At 62.0% G+C, this 16657-nt stretch overlaps 1 protein-coding gene across 9 annotated transcripts in view; it reads right to left on the reverse strand.

Annotated features, from left to right (window-relative positions):
• Window positions 1-2048: 2048 nt before the first annotated feature.
• ATP1A4 (ATPase Na+/K+ transporting subunit alpha 4) overlaps window positions 2049-16657 on the reverse strand; it is a 57587-nt gene continuing 42978 nt past the window's right edge. For 3 of the 9 annotated variants that reach the window (XM_038586361.1, XM_038586360.1, XM_038586367.1), the window contains 12 exons: window positions 15793-15982; window positions 15483-15655; window positions 12381-12517; window positions 11850-12000; window positions 11423-11591; window positions 10071-10225; window positions 9808-9931; window positions 8446-8591; window positions 5806-5936; window positions 5611-5712; window positions 2516-2607; window positions 2266-2294 (listed from right to left, as the gene is read on the reverse strand). In XM_038586361.1, coding sequence (XP_038442289.1) covers window positions 2266-2294; window positions 2516-2607; window positions 5611-5712; window positions 5806-5936; window positions 8446-8591; window positions 9808-9931; window positions 10071-10225; window positions 11423-11591; window positions 11850-12000; window positions 12381-12517; window positions 15483-15655; window positions 15793-15982 — 1599 coding nt within the window. Of the gene's footprint in view, window positions 2295-2515; window positions 2608-5052; window positions 5106-5610; window positions 5713-5805; window positions 5937-7335; window positions 7810-7841; window positions 8163-8445; window positions 8592-9807; window positions 9932-10070; window positions 10226-11422; window positions 11592-11849; window positions 12001-12380; window positions 12518-15482; window positions 15656-15792; window positions 15983-16657 lie in introns of those variants that run through there. The other 6 variants (XM_038586359.1, XM_038586365.1, XM_038586362.1 and 3 more) reach the window with 6 other exon arrangements.

Here is a 16657-nt window from a genome sequence, read left to right on the forward strand (position 1 = left end):
GAGGGGGTCCCCGGGCCTGGATGGTCTCAGGGAGGGAGAGTAGCCACAGGGCGTCCTTGCAAAGACGTCAGGCGGCAAGGCCAGGGGCGAGTCAACCCCGGGGCAGCCTGGAGAGGTGGGCCTGCCCCACGGCCACGATTTCCCCTCACCTGTGCCCTCCAGGGCCCAAGGCGACGTGGCAGGAGGGACTCTGACCTCATCCTGGGGGTGAGGGCTGTGGACCAGTTCTGCTCTGGGTACCTTGTGGCCCCCCCAGGGGCTCTTCCCTGGACAGGTAAACTGAGGCATGAGGGAGCCCGTGGAAGAGGATAGATCAAAGCCCTCCATCCCCACCCTGAGGTGTCTCTGATTTTGGAGACACAGGGTTTGTTTTGCGCCCAGACAGGGGCATGGACTTGTGTTAGAGGAGGAACATCCCCTGTCCTGTGGGGTGGGCCTTGCACAGCTAAGCGGGGAAGGCCACAGAAAATCTCAAGCATGTGGCAGGAGTGCGTCCAAGAGAGACAGCTGTGCTGGAGCGAGGGAGGCCGGGGCTGGCCTGAGCAGGGCTGCTGGGAGCTCCAGCCACCCCGGAACCCATCTCCTGGGTCTCACCGGGGAGCCCCCGACCTGCCCTGCCCGTGGGTCCCCCAGCCTGAGGGCCATGGCACCGGGCGGCTTCTGCTGCACGCTGGGGAGGGGGCCACCCTGGAATATGGGACCTCCCCTTGGCACCCCTCGGGCCGCAAGATGGGGCTACGGGGTGCCCTGGGCCTGCAGCCCCCGCCCTTGGCTCCCAGGCCCGCCCGGGGCTCCCCAGCAGCTGCGCCCTCCCGCCTGCCCCTCACCCCTCTCCTTGCTCCCCTCAGCCCCTTCCCTCGGGCCCCTGCCTCCAGGCCCTTGGACTTAATAGGCCCCAGCAGCCGGTATCAAATGACCCTGAGTTGGGGCCTCTGTATTTTTAACCCACCAGACACCCGAAGCTCCTGCTGCTGAAACCCGAGGAGCTGGCCCCTCGGCCTCCCCGTCCCTACTCAGTCCCCGCAGCCTGGCCTCTGCATCTTCCAGGTCTGGTTCAGCCTCGTCAGCAGCGGAACGACCCCTGTCCCCAGGGGACCTGCTTTTGCAGGAGGGCAGGCGACAGGTGGGAGCGCCCTGGGGACGCTGCTCCTCACAATGGCCCGTCTCTCCGCAGCCTCCCTCTGGCCTCTGCCCTCACCCCCCTCACTGTGGGCCTGGGCGCAGGGGGCTGAGGGTGTAGGTCTGGGAATCAGCCGCACCCCGGTTCCCTCATCCGTGAGCCAGGGTGGGCACTAGGAGCCTGCGTGTCGTGTGCGTGGCAAGCGCTTGTCCCACGGCCAGGGCAGCACGCGTGTCCTGTGGGTGCAGACGGTCTGCCATTTCCAGCAGGTTCCTTCCACCTGGCCCTGCTCCTCCCGCTTGGGGCACAGCCCCCCAGGAGGCGTGACAGCGACCTGAGCTAGAGGGCCAGGTGGCCCCGCTCACCACACAACAGCTCGCAAATGGGTGAAGAGGAAGGCGGGGCACCCCGGGGTGGGGGTGGGGGGGTGCGAAGGCCCCAGGGCTCCTCCTTCCTCTGGCGGGCGGGCGCAGACTTCTACCGTCTGGCACTCTGTGGGGGGTGGGGGGTGGGGGGGGCAGGACACTTCCTGGGAAGTCAGGGCTTCGGGGATCCAGAGTGAAGGGAGGGGTCAGGATGGCCAGCAGCAGGTGCGACCACCGTCCCCGCCCCAGGTGACCCCTCACCAGGTGGTGCTTCCCGGGTCCTGCTGGGCACCGTCCACCTGATGAAATGTGGCCTGTTCTGCCCCGAAGTTCCACGAGGAGCCCGCTGCCCGCCCGGTCGGGGAGCCGTCCCCCGCCTCCTCCTCCCCCTCAGGTCTTCGGACTTTAAGTTGGGGGCTCGCCCTCGAGGGCCAGGGATGCTTGATTCCCAGCCCCTGCCGGCCTCCACCAGGAGCCGGAGACACCGCTCGTGCAGATCGAGGGGACCCTGGCGCTGTCGCCCCGCTCTCTGGAAAGCAGACGCGCGCAGGCGGCCAGGGGAGGGCCGTTGCAAACATTTACTGTCGGGACTGGCCACCGGTTCGGCAGGACAGAGCCCCCAGGGCCCCAGGCCAGCCCCGGGGCTGCTGGCCCCTCTCATCCCAGGTCATTCATCCTAGCATCTCTGCCCCCACCATGCTCTCTCGAGGCGCCAAGCCCAGAATCCCAACCCCCCCCCACCCTGGGGCGCCCCCGTGTCGGGCAGCTCCTCTGCTGAGTTCAGTAGTAGGTCTCTCTCTCCAGCCAGCCTGTGGGTGAGAGAAGACCACAGTGAGCTGGGGAAGGTAGAGGGGAGGCGGGCGGGGAGCGCGGGTGAGGTAGGTGGGTGGCGTGGGGGGATCTCAGGGCTCCCCGGAGCGGAGGGCAGGAGGGCAGGGCCCGGGGGCAGCGCCAGCTCGGGGGAGAAGGGAACGGCGGGCACAGGCTGGAGGGGACTGCTGAGCGCTCAGAGCAGGGGCGGGAGCCTCACCGCCAGGATGACGTCGGATGGTGAGTTTTCGGATTTCGTCATAGACAAAGATAAGAACGCTGTAGGGAATGGCGCAGAGCCACCAGGGGAGCCTGTGGGGAGCAAGCGCGGGTCAGCGGGGCCGGGGCCAGAGCGGCCGAGGACAGGCAGGCCCCCAGTGTGTCCTGTCGCCCAGGGTTGAGCCCCCTGTGGGGAGGTCAGAGCCTGCTGGGGGAGGGGCAAGACACAAACTGAGCGACCAGTGATAACAGACGGTGACAAATGCCCTGTCGGGGGTGCACGCGGTGTCCCCCGCTCCTGCGGAGCCGTCAGGGCACTCCCGAAGCCCTGCAGGGCCTCTGGGCTTCGCACCCGCAAAGGGGGGCTAGTCTGAGCAGCATGGGCCTACCCGAGACCAGACGTGGGGGCTGTGTCGCCGCGGAGAACATACACTTGTCTGTATCGCAAACACGGGGACCGTTTTGCTCCCGGCACCTCTCCCGTAAGAGGGGCCAGGGAGAGAGACTCTGGGGGGGGCCCAGTCGGAACCACGTCTGTCCCCTTGGGTGAGAGGGACGTGGCCTGGACCAGGGCCGGCCCCGAGCAATGCACTGCGAGCCACCTGCGAGGCTTGATGTCTTCCAGTGGCCACATTAAAATACGTAAGAAGAAACAGGGGCAGTTAATTCTAATAGTAGATCTTTATTTAACCCAGTTTATCCAAAGTATCATCATTTCAACACGGAACCAATGTAAACATTATAAGGAGATATTTTGCATTCTCCTTTTTATCCCAAGGCTTCCAGAGCCAGGGAGTCCTGTACCCTGACAACGCATCGCGCGCCAGACACTCAGTTTTCCAAGGGTCAAGGGAAACGTGGTCCCACCCGGACGGGAAAGCTGCATTTAGTGGGATAATATCTGCCACTGCTTGAGTCTTTAACTCGACATTCACCGGATAAAATGACCAACTCAGTTTCCCGGTCTCAGTAGCCGAACGCTGAGAGCCCAGCGGCGGGATGTGACGTGGGAACGAAGCAGACGCAAGATTAAGGTTCCTTCCCGCCTGCAGCCCACCGACACGTCCTGGACGCAGGCCGAGGGGCCTCCCCCTAGGGACTCAGCTGCCTCGGTGTTGACACTTGCTAAGGCCACAGGGCAATCCTAGCCCGACCCCCGGGGCCTGGGAGTCGACTTGAACATATAAAAATTCCTTTGGAAACTATCTGCAGCCCCCGAGGTGCGTGTTGACGCTCATCCCCCAAGCACACGACCCACTGATCTATATCTGGAGGGTCTCATGGGTCGGGTTTCATGGCTAGCCGGCCCTAAATGCCCCCTCGAGGTCCTGGGAACCCTGCTGCCAAATTGCCGGGGGACTGACGCGCTCCCTGGGCCCCTCCCAGCCTGGAAGTGTCCGGTGGCCGCTCACTCCTCGCGACCCCGTGCAGCTCTTTCTGCCAGCGGGTCCTGTCCCCGCGCCTGGTAATAGCACCACCCTTTGGCACCAAGGACCGCTTAAGAATTCTTTCTAGGCCCTCGGCGTTGAACCCTGACACCTTTCCTGCATCAGACAGCAGCTGCCATGGTGGCCCGCGTAGACCTCGGCTGGCGCTCAGCCACGCGCGCACCGTTCCCTACACACGCTCACGGCGGCCTGCCCGGGCCGTGTGATGCACGCTCGGCAGGTACCGCGGAGGCGCAGGCGGGTTACGCACACGGTAGGGCTGAGACCCAAACTGGGCCGGTCAGGCTCTAAGGGCAGCGCCAGTGTCTGTTCCGAAACATTAATGGAGCACCTGCAGTATACAAAGCACTGTGTCGAAACACTGCAAGGGGCGGAAAGGTGAGCGCGCTGCGTGCATTTGCAGCAGACAAAAGCTGGAAGAACAAGGTCTACGTCACTAGTAGGCAGCCTCTGCGGGTGGGGTGGGTGGGGGCGGTGGGACTGGCGGCACGGCGTAAAACTAACTTTCTTTCTTTCTTTCTTTCTTTCTTTCTTTCTTTCTTTCTTTCTTTCTTTCTTTCTTTCTTTTTTTAGGATTTATGTATTTATGGGACACCTGGGTGGCTCAGTGGTTGAGCGTCTGCCTTCAGCCCAGGGTGTGATCCCAGAGTACTGGGATCCAGTCTTGCATCGGGCTCCCCGCAGGAAGCCTGCTTCTCCCTCTGCCTGTGTCTCTGTGTCTCTTATGAATAAGTAAAATCTTTAAAATGATTATTATTTCTTAAGATTTTATTTATTTATTCATGAGAGACACAGAGAGAGAGAGAGAGGCAGAGACACAGGCAGAGGGAGAAGCTCCCTGCATGGAGCCCGACGTGGGACTCGATCCTGGGACTCCAGGATCACACCCCGGGCTGAAGGCAGGCGCTAAACCGCTGAGCCACCCAGGCCACCCTAAAAAAATATTTTAAAAAAAGATTGACGTATGCATTCGAGAGAGACAGAGCGAGTGAGCGAGAGTGCTGCGTGCACACAACCGGGGCAGGGGCAGAGGGAGAGGGAGGAGAAGCCGACTCCGTGCTGCGCGTGGGGCCCCAAACAGGGGCTCGATCTCAAGACCTTGAAATCAAGATGTGAGCCGAAACTGAGGGTCAGACGCTCCTCCTTGCGGGTTTTTTCACGACAATACATGGACGTAAAACAAAACAAATCAGAAGACAAAAACATGGGCATGATTTGAACCAACCAGGGTCCAGACAGTGAGAACTTCGGTGTGCGCCCACCGACACGAGTGTGTCGGTCACAGCAGGGCGAGTGGGGCGCACTTCGGGCTATTTTTGTGCTCACCTGCCCTCCGCGCAGCCCACCCCGGCGGCTCTAGCGTGTCACCTCGGCGCCCCGACAGCCACGCTCCTGCCCCGCTGCTGGAGGTTCCAACACCCGGCGGCCCCTCCATGCCGCTACCTGAGGGCCGGGGAGTCCGCTAACCTCGTGTGCCCCGCGCAGTGCCGTCGCTCGGCCCAGGCCCTGGTGCCTCCCGAGTTGGACGCACGTGTGGGGGCGCAGACAGTTCTCCTTACATCCCGAGGGTAGCCCATCCACCCAGGCAGCTTCCTCTCCCAGGACCCCCCGGCTGAGGCCCCCCAGCCTGCGTGGCTCCCTGACTCACTTGAGGGGGTACATCCGCAGGGCCACGTCCATGCCTGGGGTGTAGGACAGAAAGGCAGCCAGGAATGTCTCCTCCATGATCCCGAATATTAGGATGTTGTTTCTGGGAAGAAATGTTGCAGGGCGCGCTGCAGGAAGGGAGCGAGAGGCGGGGGCGGGGGAGTGGGTGTCAGGGCGGGGGGCCGGGGGCGCTCACTTCATGCCCTGCTGGAAGACTGAGTTGCGACGGGTCTTGCAGATGATGAGGTCAGCCCACTGCACGACCACGATGCTGACGAAGAAGGCCGTCTGGCAGGTGAACTCCAGCACCTTCCGCTGCTCGTAGGTCTGCCGGGTGGGTGGTCCGTGTCAGGAGGGATCCCATCCACCCCACAGGCTTGGTCCCTCCCCCGCCACCCTGGGCCCCAAGGCCGACCCAGGGGTCTTAGGCCCCACACGTCACACCGTCTGGCCCCAGCCCTTCCTGCGCGGGCTCCGTGGGTTCATGTGGGCTACCTGGGACCTGCCGGCGCTTTCCTGGCCCCCCGGAGCATGCCAGGGGCGAGCACCTGTCCCGCCTACCCTGGCACCGCCCTCCCATGCCCAGGGCACCGGGTGGCAGGTGTCGGCCCGGGGGGCCCGGAAGGGCAGTGGGGCAGAGGGCACCCCCGCAGGGAGGGCAGTGAGTCGGGCGCTCGCCCCGGGGCCTCCCTCGCATCTGAGGAACCCAAGTCTGGCCTAGACCCTAAGTCTAGTGGGGAAGACGAGTGGGCCGGCCGGGCCAGCACCCCAGGAGGTCCCGAGAGGAGTCCCCAGGGCAGCGGGAACCGGGGGAGGCGCATCTCCGTTGGCCCCCCCAGAAAGCCCGTGTCTCAAAGACGAGAACGGCACGGGCATAGCGAACGGGGAGACGGGACGAAGAATTTGAGACTGTGGATGACTGAACGACGAGACACCACGTACGGAACGAAGCTCGTGGGCTGGGCCCTGGGAGGGCAAGACGGAGCCCGAGATGGTTGGAAGGCAGAGGCTGGGAGTCGGGGGTCCAGCCAGCACCCGGGCTCGGGCCCCGCGGCCCCGCTCCTGCCTGGATGCTGGGGATGCAAACGCTCACGTGGGTGCTCGGCTGCGCGTGCCTCGGCCTCCCTCCCCAGCCGTGCGGCCCTCCAGGCCCCACCAGGGCTGCTTGTGCCCGCGGTCGCCCCGGTCCAGCTGTTGCCCTGGGATTCCCGCTTCGAGCAGCTCCCCCTCCCTCACCACCACTTCGCTGTCTCCGTCTCGCCCACTCCGGTGTCTCAATTCCCAGCCTTCCCGGACTCCACTCGGACCCCAGTCCCGTAGGTCGACCCAGTGTGTTAGGGATTTGCTTGTCACCCGCCCGCCTCCCGCCCCCCGCCCAGGGAGGACGTAAGCTCCACAGGAGCAGCAGATGCACCGTGTGTGTTGCTACGGCGCGCCCAGGGCCAGGACAGCGTCCGGCACGTAGGAGATGCTTCGCGAATGAATGAGTGGCGATCAGTGGAATTAAGGGCAAGAGGTGTTTAGAAGGTAAGGAGCTCTCCTGGCTTCCGGCAGCCTGCGGAGTCCTTCCTGGGGGCGGCGGGGGGGGGGGGGGGCGGGGGGTCCGTACGAGATCACCTGGAAGAGGCAGCGACCTGCCTGACGAAGTTTACTCCTGGGGCGGCTGTTACCAGCCCGTTCTGTGAGACCTCAAGATGTCTTTGATGCAATCTGGCGTGACTTCAAATTAATTTTAATTACCTTTAATTAATTGTAAATGAGTATATGGTAAGCTGCCTCTTGGCAGCAGAGAGATGGCCTCAAGGTATAAAACTAACAAAGGCTGGAGCAGAGGATGGAGGAGATGCGGACGGTGTGACGACTTTGGGCATCATTGGACCGTGGAGCGGCCTTGGTGGCTGGGAACACTGACCTCTGATGGCCTCGTGGGGCTCAGCGAGGGGAAGCCAGGTGTGTATAGGGGGCGCCTTTCCAACAACCCGGATTCCAACATTCTTCTGAGAAACCTGCCGTCAGCTTGGTTTGGAGGCATCGAGGTGCAGGAGGAAGGGGCCGGGCAGGAACCAGCGCAGAGGCCCTCCTAGGGATGCGCCCTGGGACGTGGTGCAAGTCGTAAAGTCTTTCCAGACTCAGTTTCCTCATTTAAAGAGTGATGATGACAAACTATGTGTCCTCTATAGACTTTGCATTCTCTGTGGTCCTACGACTCCAGCAATAATCGGTGTCACGTCCCCCGCGGTTTTGGGAACTGGGACGGGCACGTTCACAGGTAGGGGGATAACGCCTACCTACTAACACTCTTGAACACGTCCCGTGGGCTCGAGGGCTGCAGTTTGAGCCTCACTCATCTAGGGTCTTAGGAAAGAGTACTACAGAGAGGCGCCCGCTGGGCCTAACACGTTTGGAAAGGCGAGGGAGGGCGGTCGGTACAAAGCACGTGGCTTTTCAGACTTGAAGTCCTATAATTTGGACTCCCCTGGAGGGAGGGACGGAGCGAAACACAGAGAGAAGACCCAGCAACGGGTCTTTCGGGGGCAATGATATTTCCAGAACCTGGAAACACAGAAACCAGCCCCCGAACGTTGGCATGATGGTGAAGACCTCCCGGTGCAAGGAGGCTGAGAGACCCAGCAAGGTAAGGACCGGCAACAGACAGAAATGAAGTCCGCGTCCGAAAAGTGCTCGTTTGAGGAGCATTTGCCGATGTGACCGGAGAGCGAGGTCCCGTAGGACTGGACCTGAGGCATCACCTCTGTGTGCTGCCTGCGTCCCCCACTCTTCCCTGTCCCGTCCTCACCCCTCCCGGTCCCGTGTGGGCCGCCACCCCTTCGCTCACCCACTGCTGTCCGTAGCTGTCCTCCAGGTCATTGAAGAAGCGGTCCTCCCAGTTGAGGCGGATGCCCAGGAGGTCAATAGGCTTGAAACCGTTCTCGGCCAGGATCACAAAGTAGGTGAAGAATCCGGCCAGGGCCTGGATCATGCCTGTGAATGACAGCCACGGGCCGAGGAACCTGTTCAGGGAAGGACCTCGAGAGGCAGACCAGGGAAGGGGTGGCGGCCGGGTTCCAGTGTGCAGGAGGCTGCCATCAGCGACCCGACCCCTTCACACCTCCGCAGGACTCGTCTCCAAGCCCCGACATTTGTTTCGGGGCTCTGACCCAGAATCACCTTCGGGTCACAAACTCTTAAAACTGAAAGGACCTCAGAGGGAATTGATTCCCGCTTCCTCCTGAGCTAGCGCTGGGCTCCTCTGTGTCCACTTCCTGTCACACGAGGACCCTCATCAGGTCCTGTCCTCCCCTGGCGCCTCCCCCTCTATGTGTTGCTGGCCTGTCCCCCCCCCCCCGCCCCAAGCGACAGCTCCGTCCACCAAGCGTTTGCCAGCGTTTGCCTACCGACCGCTGAGCTGAGCAGGTCCCCGTGGACGTCACCACGACTGCAAGCTACTATTTACCCTTCATAAGTGGGGACACTGAAGCCCAAACAGGATTCAGTCCTCATTCACCATCACACAGGTAGGAAGTGGTGACCTGGGGATCCAGACGTAGGTCTGGCTCCTAAATCTGTTTCTCTCCTCCTCTAGATATTGGGGTGTCTCCCCTGCCCTCAGTCTCTTCCGCCTCCATCCCCCTCCTGCTCCCCGAAACACTACAGCGGCAACTCAGGAGCCAAGACTTCCAAAGGCTGGTGAATGCCTTTCAAGGCTGGCGCAGCACAAATGCTACCTGCATCCACAGCCTCATTCTCTACGGCTCCTTGCTCGGGAGCAGGGGCCCCCCCAGACTGCTAACTCAGTCTTCTGGGGGCGGCACACGGGCTCCCCCTCCTCGGGCCTGCTCAGCTGACCGTGCATCTGCGATCTTCCCTGTACCAGCGCCAGCCCTGTTCCCTCCCCTCGGCCGCCCTGACTGCCCCGCCGGCTCGGGAGCCCCCTGCCCTGTTCTGCCCTCCCGTGGCCCGTGCACGCTCACTCCTCGGCCCTTGGAGAGACGCTATCAGTTCATGTATGTTTGCTCCTTCCCAGCTGGACTCCTAAGGGCAGATGACACACGGGTGGCTCCCTGCGTGCCGGGGGGAGGTGGTGGCAGCACACGGTTTGTTATCACCAAAATACCCCCCTGACTGGCAAGCGGAGCTGCCTGCAGCGGCCGGGCAGGTACAGCCGCTCCCCACCCCAGCCCCACGGCCTGGGCCGCACCGATCTGTCCGTAGGCCATGCCGATGAGGCGGTTGTTCACCAGGTTGTCGTTCTTGGGATTCCGTGGGGCCCTCTTCATGATGTCACTCTCAGCTGACTCGTAAGCCAAGGAGATGGCCGGGACCTGGAGGGTGGAAAGCAAGACAAGGGAGACAAAGCTCAGAGGGAAACACAGGGGTCCCTCGAGCGAGCCCTGTCCCTCACCCTGCGCCCCGGTCCCCCTCGCAGGAGCTCCGCCGGCTGCGTCCCGGTTTGGGCCTCACCATGTCTGTGCCCAGGTCGATGCAGAGGATGGTTATGGTGCCCAGAGGCAGGGGGATACTGAGGATGATGAACAGCAGGAAGGGGGTGATCTCGGGGATGTTGCTGGTCAGGGTGTACGCGATGGATTTCTTGAGGTTGTCAAAGATGAGGCGGCCTGGGGGAGGACGGCCACCCTCCTGTGAGAAGCGCAGAGAGGACCCCGCCCGCACAGCAGCTCCTGGGCAGAGATCACTACAGAGCAGCGTCCGGAGGTCCTAGACCTGCTTTGCTCCTGAGCTACGTGACCCTCGGGGCCGTGCTTTACCAGCGAGCCCCCCGTGGTCGGATGCAGTGGGGGTAACAGCCCCTGATCCCTGAGGATGCCACAGGCTTGGGCCTGGCCGAGGCTGAAAGGTGTCTGGGAACGCCGACACCAAGGCCGGAGAAGCTTCAGGCTGAGGCCGAGACAGCCCGGACTTGGCTCCCAGTCCCATTTTCTGCCACGAATAGCTTGTGACCTTGGGCCCCTCTCACCTCCCGGAGCCTCATTCCTCCTGCCTCGCAAGTCCCTGACCCCAGCCCCATGGCGCTCATCTCCCCATAAGCTACTATGCACTTGACTGTCTTGCTCCCCTAGAAATGAAGGAACGTGAGGGTCGGGATTTGTGTCTTTTTATTTCCCGCCCTTGCTCCCCAGTGTCTAGAATAGAGCCTGGTGCACGGTGCTCTGGAAAATGTATTGAATGGAGACCGAATAGTGAGCGCGGCGTCAGGATCACGCTAGGCCTAGTGCCACGGCATGACTATTACTATTATATGGGTCGTCCTGGGTTTCAGTGAGCTGGCCGCAGGCAGAAGGCGGGGAGCCCGGGGAACAGACTCTAGGGCTCCCCCGCTCGCCCGGGGGCCTGGTCTTCAGATTTCTCTGGGACAGAGGGCCGGTGGTGAGGCTCATGCGGTCAGTTCTGGGGTCGGGCTCCAGGCTGATCTCACCGTATCAGCATCACTCAGGCGAGGGGTTCGCAGAGACCCCGAGACTGTGGCATATGGAGCAGTCCCAGGGAGGGGCCACATCCTGGAACCTGCTGCGGACTCCCCGGGGTGCGCGTGCAAGGACAGAGCACCCTATGCTAGACCACACCCTGGTCTCCTTGTCGCACCTGCGCTTTCCTCCCACCTCGTCCAGAAGGGCTCCCGGGGGTGATGTTCCCAGGACGGCCAAACCTGATTTACGGAATTTTGCCTTATGTGGACGCTTCCCAGCCTGTGCGGGGTCATGGAGCTTGGATGCCGGGCAAGGGGAGTGACAGCGATGCCCACCAGCTCCCGCCCGCCTGGGGTCACCCGAGTCGACGGGCGCCCTGCCCCTCACCCTCCTCCACGCCCGTGACGATGGACGCAAAGTTGTCGTCCAGCAGGATCATGTCGGCGGCCTGCTTGGACACGTCGGAGCCCGAGATGCCCATGGCGATGCCGATGTCGGCCTTCTTGAGCGCGGGGGAGTCGTTCACGCCGTCCCCGGTCACGGCCACCACGGCCCCCTGGGCAAAGCACAGGAGGAGCCAGGTCATCACTGTGTCACATCGAGACCAATCCCGGGGTCACTCGGATCCCATCATCCCTTGCTTCTGAAAGCCCTTGTGCCTGGCCCTTCCCTCTCCTGCTCCTCCGGGGACATTACAACTCTCGGGGGGGCCCCCGACTGGCGCCCCTCTCAGGGGCCGGGCAGGCGGCTCTTTGGAGACTCCCCCAGCCCGAGGAGGTCTGGGCTGGCCCGGCCCCGTGCGGCGCCCGCTCACCTGCCTCTGGCAGCCCTCCACGATGATGAGCTTCTGCTGCGGGGACGTCCGCGCGAACACGATCTCCGTGTGGTTCTTGAGGATCTCGTCCAGCTGCTCCGACGTCATGTCCTTCAGGTCCGAGCCGTGCACCACGATGGCCTTGGCTTCCCTGAGGGAGACATGTCAGGGGCTGCGGCAGGAGCCCGTGAAGCCCTGGCGCCCCTGTGCAGCCTGCGCCACGGCCTCCGAGTCTGCTTTCCGCCCGGCCCCTTCCTTGTCCGCAGCCACCCGCTGTCCCCGGACGGACGGACGGACGCCCCGCTTCCCACCCGCCTCTCCCCTGCTCTGCGGGGTCATTCCTCCCGCTTCCTCTGAGAACCCACGGCCAGAGTCACGTGGTCGTTCTCCTACTAAGCTTTACTTTGCAGTGAGTGAACCCCAGCCTCCTCCCGGCTGCAGGGGCCTCCAGGCAGGGGGGTGAGTGGGGTCGGGGTGGGGTGGCCGAGGGTGGAGGGCAAACAGCGGATCCGGGCTCTCCAGGGGCCCCACCTGGGGTTGGTCTGGCTGACAGGGACCTGCAACCGGGCAGCCATGTCCTCTGCGGTCTCGTTGCCTTCGGATATGATGCCCACCCCTTTGGCGATGGCCTTGGCTGTGATGGGGTGGTCCCCGGTCACCATGATCACCTGGGTTGGGAGGGGAGGGAAGGGGCACAGAATCGTCTTTGTCCCCACAACCTAAGGGCCTAACGGATCCCTATTCATTCCCCGGGGCCTAGTTGCAGCTCATCCCCAAGAATGTGCGCTATGGTGGCTGCACCCCCGGGGACTGGGTCAGGACCCCCAGACCATAACACAGGACAGTTCGGGTTCTAGGTTCCCCAGGAACAAATTGGGGCTCCGGGCATGTTCATTACTATATTCAGAATTTCACACAATAGTTCCAGAAGCTATTCTGCATCTTTAAGCTCAAAAGACAAACACCTACACGTAGAACACGTGGCAACAAAGGGACGTCTGGCAAACACGCACTGGGCCCGGGTGTGCTCAGAGCTCCCCCTGCCTCCCGCTCACTGCGGCCTCCCCTGGGCTGCAGCCCTTTGCAGGTGCCTGGTCCCAGCCCTCCCCGTCCCTGCCTCCCCGACGGTCAGCTGCGAGCGCCGTGCTGTCCTAGCAGTCTGCTCCTTTTGTCTCCTCGCCGCACAGGGATGGCTGGTCTGTCCCCACGGGCCCGTGCTCTGCAACAGGGGCCACTCCCGGGGGTTCGTGAACAGCCACCTGGGACCCGTCAGGCAGGTGCACCGTGGGCCCGGCCCGGTGGCTCGGGGGGCTGTCCCGCAGCCTTCCCCACGCCCACGCCAGGCTGGATGCACAGAAAGGCAAAGTCGGTCCCCCGAGAGCGAGTTCCCAGGGCGCAGGGCTTGTGGGGCTCCACGGTGGCGCAGGTGCAGCAGGTGCAGCAGGTGCAGCAGGTGCAGCAGGTGCAGCAGGAGCGCAGTCCTGCAGGGGCGGCTTCCTGTCACGGAGACGCGTCTTGGGACTGAAGCAATGTCCTGTCCAACTTGCGGGTGCTGATGGCATCTCCGAAGTTCCCATGGGGTTTTGCGAGTCGCCCCCTTGTTCCCTTGTCCCTTCGGTCCCCGAATCCATCCCGTCCGAGAGCCTGAGTCCGCTGTAGGTGCCCGACTGCAGTTCTTGGAGGGGCCGGGTTCACGGTGAGGCCCAGACACCTTCACGGCGCCCAGAGCCTCTGCCAGTGGCAAATAAAATTGGATGCTTCTATTTATTTATTTTTAGCTCTCTTTTTCTCCCCTCAAGGGCCAAGCACATGGTTCTCCCTGGGAAGTACCAGCCCTGCCGTCGTCTCCTTGTAAGAACTTCGCTGCCTGTGACCCCGGGTCCCTCCGACCCCTTTTAGCAGCTCTGCATCAGAGCCATTCTGGAAGTGGCCCTGGAGGGCCCTACCCCAGGTGACAACCCGCCGACTGTCCACGACCTTTGTCCTCCCCGAAGGACGGCGCCCTGCATGTGTCTTACGCTTCCCTACAGTGAAAAGGGGCCGACTCAGAATTTCTCACCACGTCTGTCAAAGTCCTGTGAGCTTAGGGCCCCGAGGAAGTGCGAGATGATAGCGAGAGCTGGAAGTGGGTGCCACCCCAAGGCCTCAGGCTCGCCTCGGGCTGAGATGACGTCCAGGCTGACTCACCCCTCCCACCTCGTTCGGGCCTTCCCTGCCTGCAAGTGCAATCGTAACTCCTTCGGGCTCTAAGGGACCCACAACTCCCCAGACGAGGCGCGTTTCACATCCACAGAGTGATTCCCTATCCAACGGCCACCTCGAAGCTCAGAAATCTCCAATGGGCCCTTCTCCAGCTCTGGCCACGATGCGGGAGCCAGGGAGGTCGGACGTGGGCTACCTACGCAGACGTGCTGTAATGACGCTGCTGCTTGGATAGTATGTGGCACGTAGGGAGCTCACTCGGAATAGTTCCTACGTCCTTTCCTGGGTTGTCACTCTAGTGGCCCATCATTGAACTTGGCACGGCCCAGCTGCCCCCAGACGAACGGCCCGCCGACAGTCAAGGTCTAAGAGAAAGCCCGCGCTGACTGTTCCCATCCCCTTCCCCCTAAATACCTCCAGCGCCGCCCCCCGCCCGGCCTCGAACCTGCTCTCCCCCAAGCCTGGGATCCAGACTATCAGGTATGAGCAGGAAAGGTGTCGGTCCCTGATCTGTGAGGATGTGGGTGAACCCAGCATCTGACCTGGAAGCGAGGTTCGGACCATGTCAGAACTAGAGGAATCCTCACATGAAGCCCCCCAAGAAGTCAAGCCCCACCCCATGCCGGGCCTGGGAGCTTCACTCTCCGACCAACCCATCTTGGTTTCTGCTGGACACGCACCTGCTGGCGTAGCTCTTCACCCTGAGTCAGGTGCCCTGAGGGCCTGGCTCGCAGCAGCACAGTCTCCCCGCTGTCATCCGGACCAGCCCTGGCGCCCTCCCAGCAGCACACTGGCCTGACCTCTTCTAGCACCTTGCTACTCTGGCCGTGGTCTGCAGACCAGCGGCGACGCGTCACCGGGGAGCTTGCTACAAATGCACAGACTCAGGGTGTCTTGCACCTGCTGAATCAACATTTGCATTCCAGCAGGACCCCTAGATGAGTCCTGTGCACGTCCTCGGAGCTGGTTCTCAAACTTAGGTAAGTTTGCCTACTGAAATCTCTGAGACTTAAAGTTTAAAGAGTGTAGATGCCTGCACCCCCACCCTGGAGCTTCCAAGTTAATAGGCTTGGGGGCGTGGCCTAGGCATCAGATTTTCCTTAGGTTTGCTTGTCTAAGTAATCTGTGCACCCAGCGTGGGGTGTGAACTCACAGTCCCAAGGTCAAGGGTCCCCCGTGCTCCACCGACTGAGCCAGCCGGGCGCCCTGCAGGCATCAGATTTTTAAAGCTCCCTACACGACGGGGCTCTAACTACAGAAGAAACTTAGGATTTCCTATTAGGTTCTCCCTGAAGACTAAAAATCATCAGCTCAAGGAAACAAATCAATTCAATTCAACCAAGGTTACGGAGAAGCTACTCTACGCAAGGCTGTCCGCCGCTGCTCCAAGGTGCGATAGGCCGGGGGCTCCTGGGACGGTCGGGGGTTTACCTTGATCCCCGCACTACGACACTTGCCCACAGCGTCAGGCACGGCAGCCCGGGGAGGGTCAATCATCGATATGAGCCCCACAAAACAAAGGTTCTCCATGGGAAAATTGATTTCATCCGTATTAAACCGGAATCCCTTGGAGAAAGTGCTAGGCAGGTTCAAGAAGCAGAACCCTGGGGAGAGACAGAGGGACCAGTTGTCACTCAGGGGCCTGCGTCCCAGCCCTGCTCACCCCAACATCTCCGACATCTCAGCCCGCAAATGAGCATTTGGATGTCATTCTTTCCAGGTTACGTCCGCAGCCCCTCACCTAGCACGCGCTCCCCGAGACCTCCCAGCTCCAGGTAGGCATTCTGGAAGTTCTTCTTCATCTCGTCATCCATGGGGTACTCCTTTCCCTTCAGGAGGTACGTGGAGCAAAACTCTAAGATCCTCTCAGGGGCGCCCTTCATCATCAGGACGTGGGCCTGGGAGCCGTCCTCCTGCAGGTGGATGGACATCTGGGGAGGAGAGAGGAGGAGTCCTCGCAGCAGCAGCAGCAGGAGGAGGGAACAAGCGAGGGTCGGGGTAGGAAAGCAGGGGAAAGGTTTTTTTTTTATGATTTTATTTATTTATTCATGAAAGACACACACACACACACACACACAGAGAGAGGCAGAGACACAGGCAGAGGGAGAAGCAGGCTCCACGCAGGGAGCCCGATGTGGGACTCGATCCCGGGTCCCTGGGGTCACGCCCTGGGCCAAAGGTAGACGCCCAACCGCTGAGCCACCCGGGGGTCCCAGGGGAAAGGTTTTTGAGGGTAAAACAATAAACAACCTGTTTCCTAACCCCCTGCACTTGCTTTGTCCCATGACCCCAACACAGCCCCCTCCCTCCAGTCAGATCTGACTCAGGCTCGAGCCCTCCCCTCCTCCCGTCCAGGGATCCCAGCTCCCCCCGTGTGCGTTATTTGCACCCACATCTCTGCTTTCCCTTGAGGCACAAGCAGGGCTTGGCTTTCTCTGCTTCCTCTCTGCCTGGAAAGCAGAAGCGTGAGCCGGGCAGAGGCAGCCGAGTGGACAGGGAAGGGGACGGGGGTCCACAGGCCTGTGTCCCGGGGCCAGCGGGAGTGCTCCGTGACCTCAGGCCAACCCGCGTTAACCTCTGAAAACCTCAGCTCCTCTGATACGGTG

Source organism: Canis lupus, chromosome 38 (assembly GCF_011100685.1).
Source record: "Canis lupus familiaris isolate Mischka breed German Shepherd chromosome 38, alternate assembly UU_Cfam_GSD_1.0, whole genome shotgun sequence".
Lineage (NCBI taxonomy): Eukaryota > Metazoa > Chordata > Mammalia > Carnivora > Canidae > Canis > Canis lupus.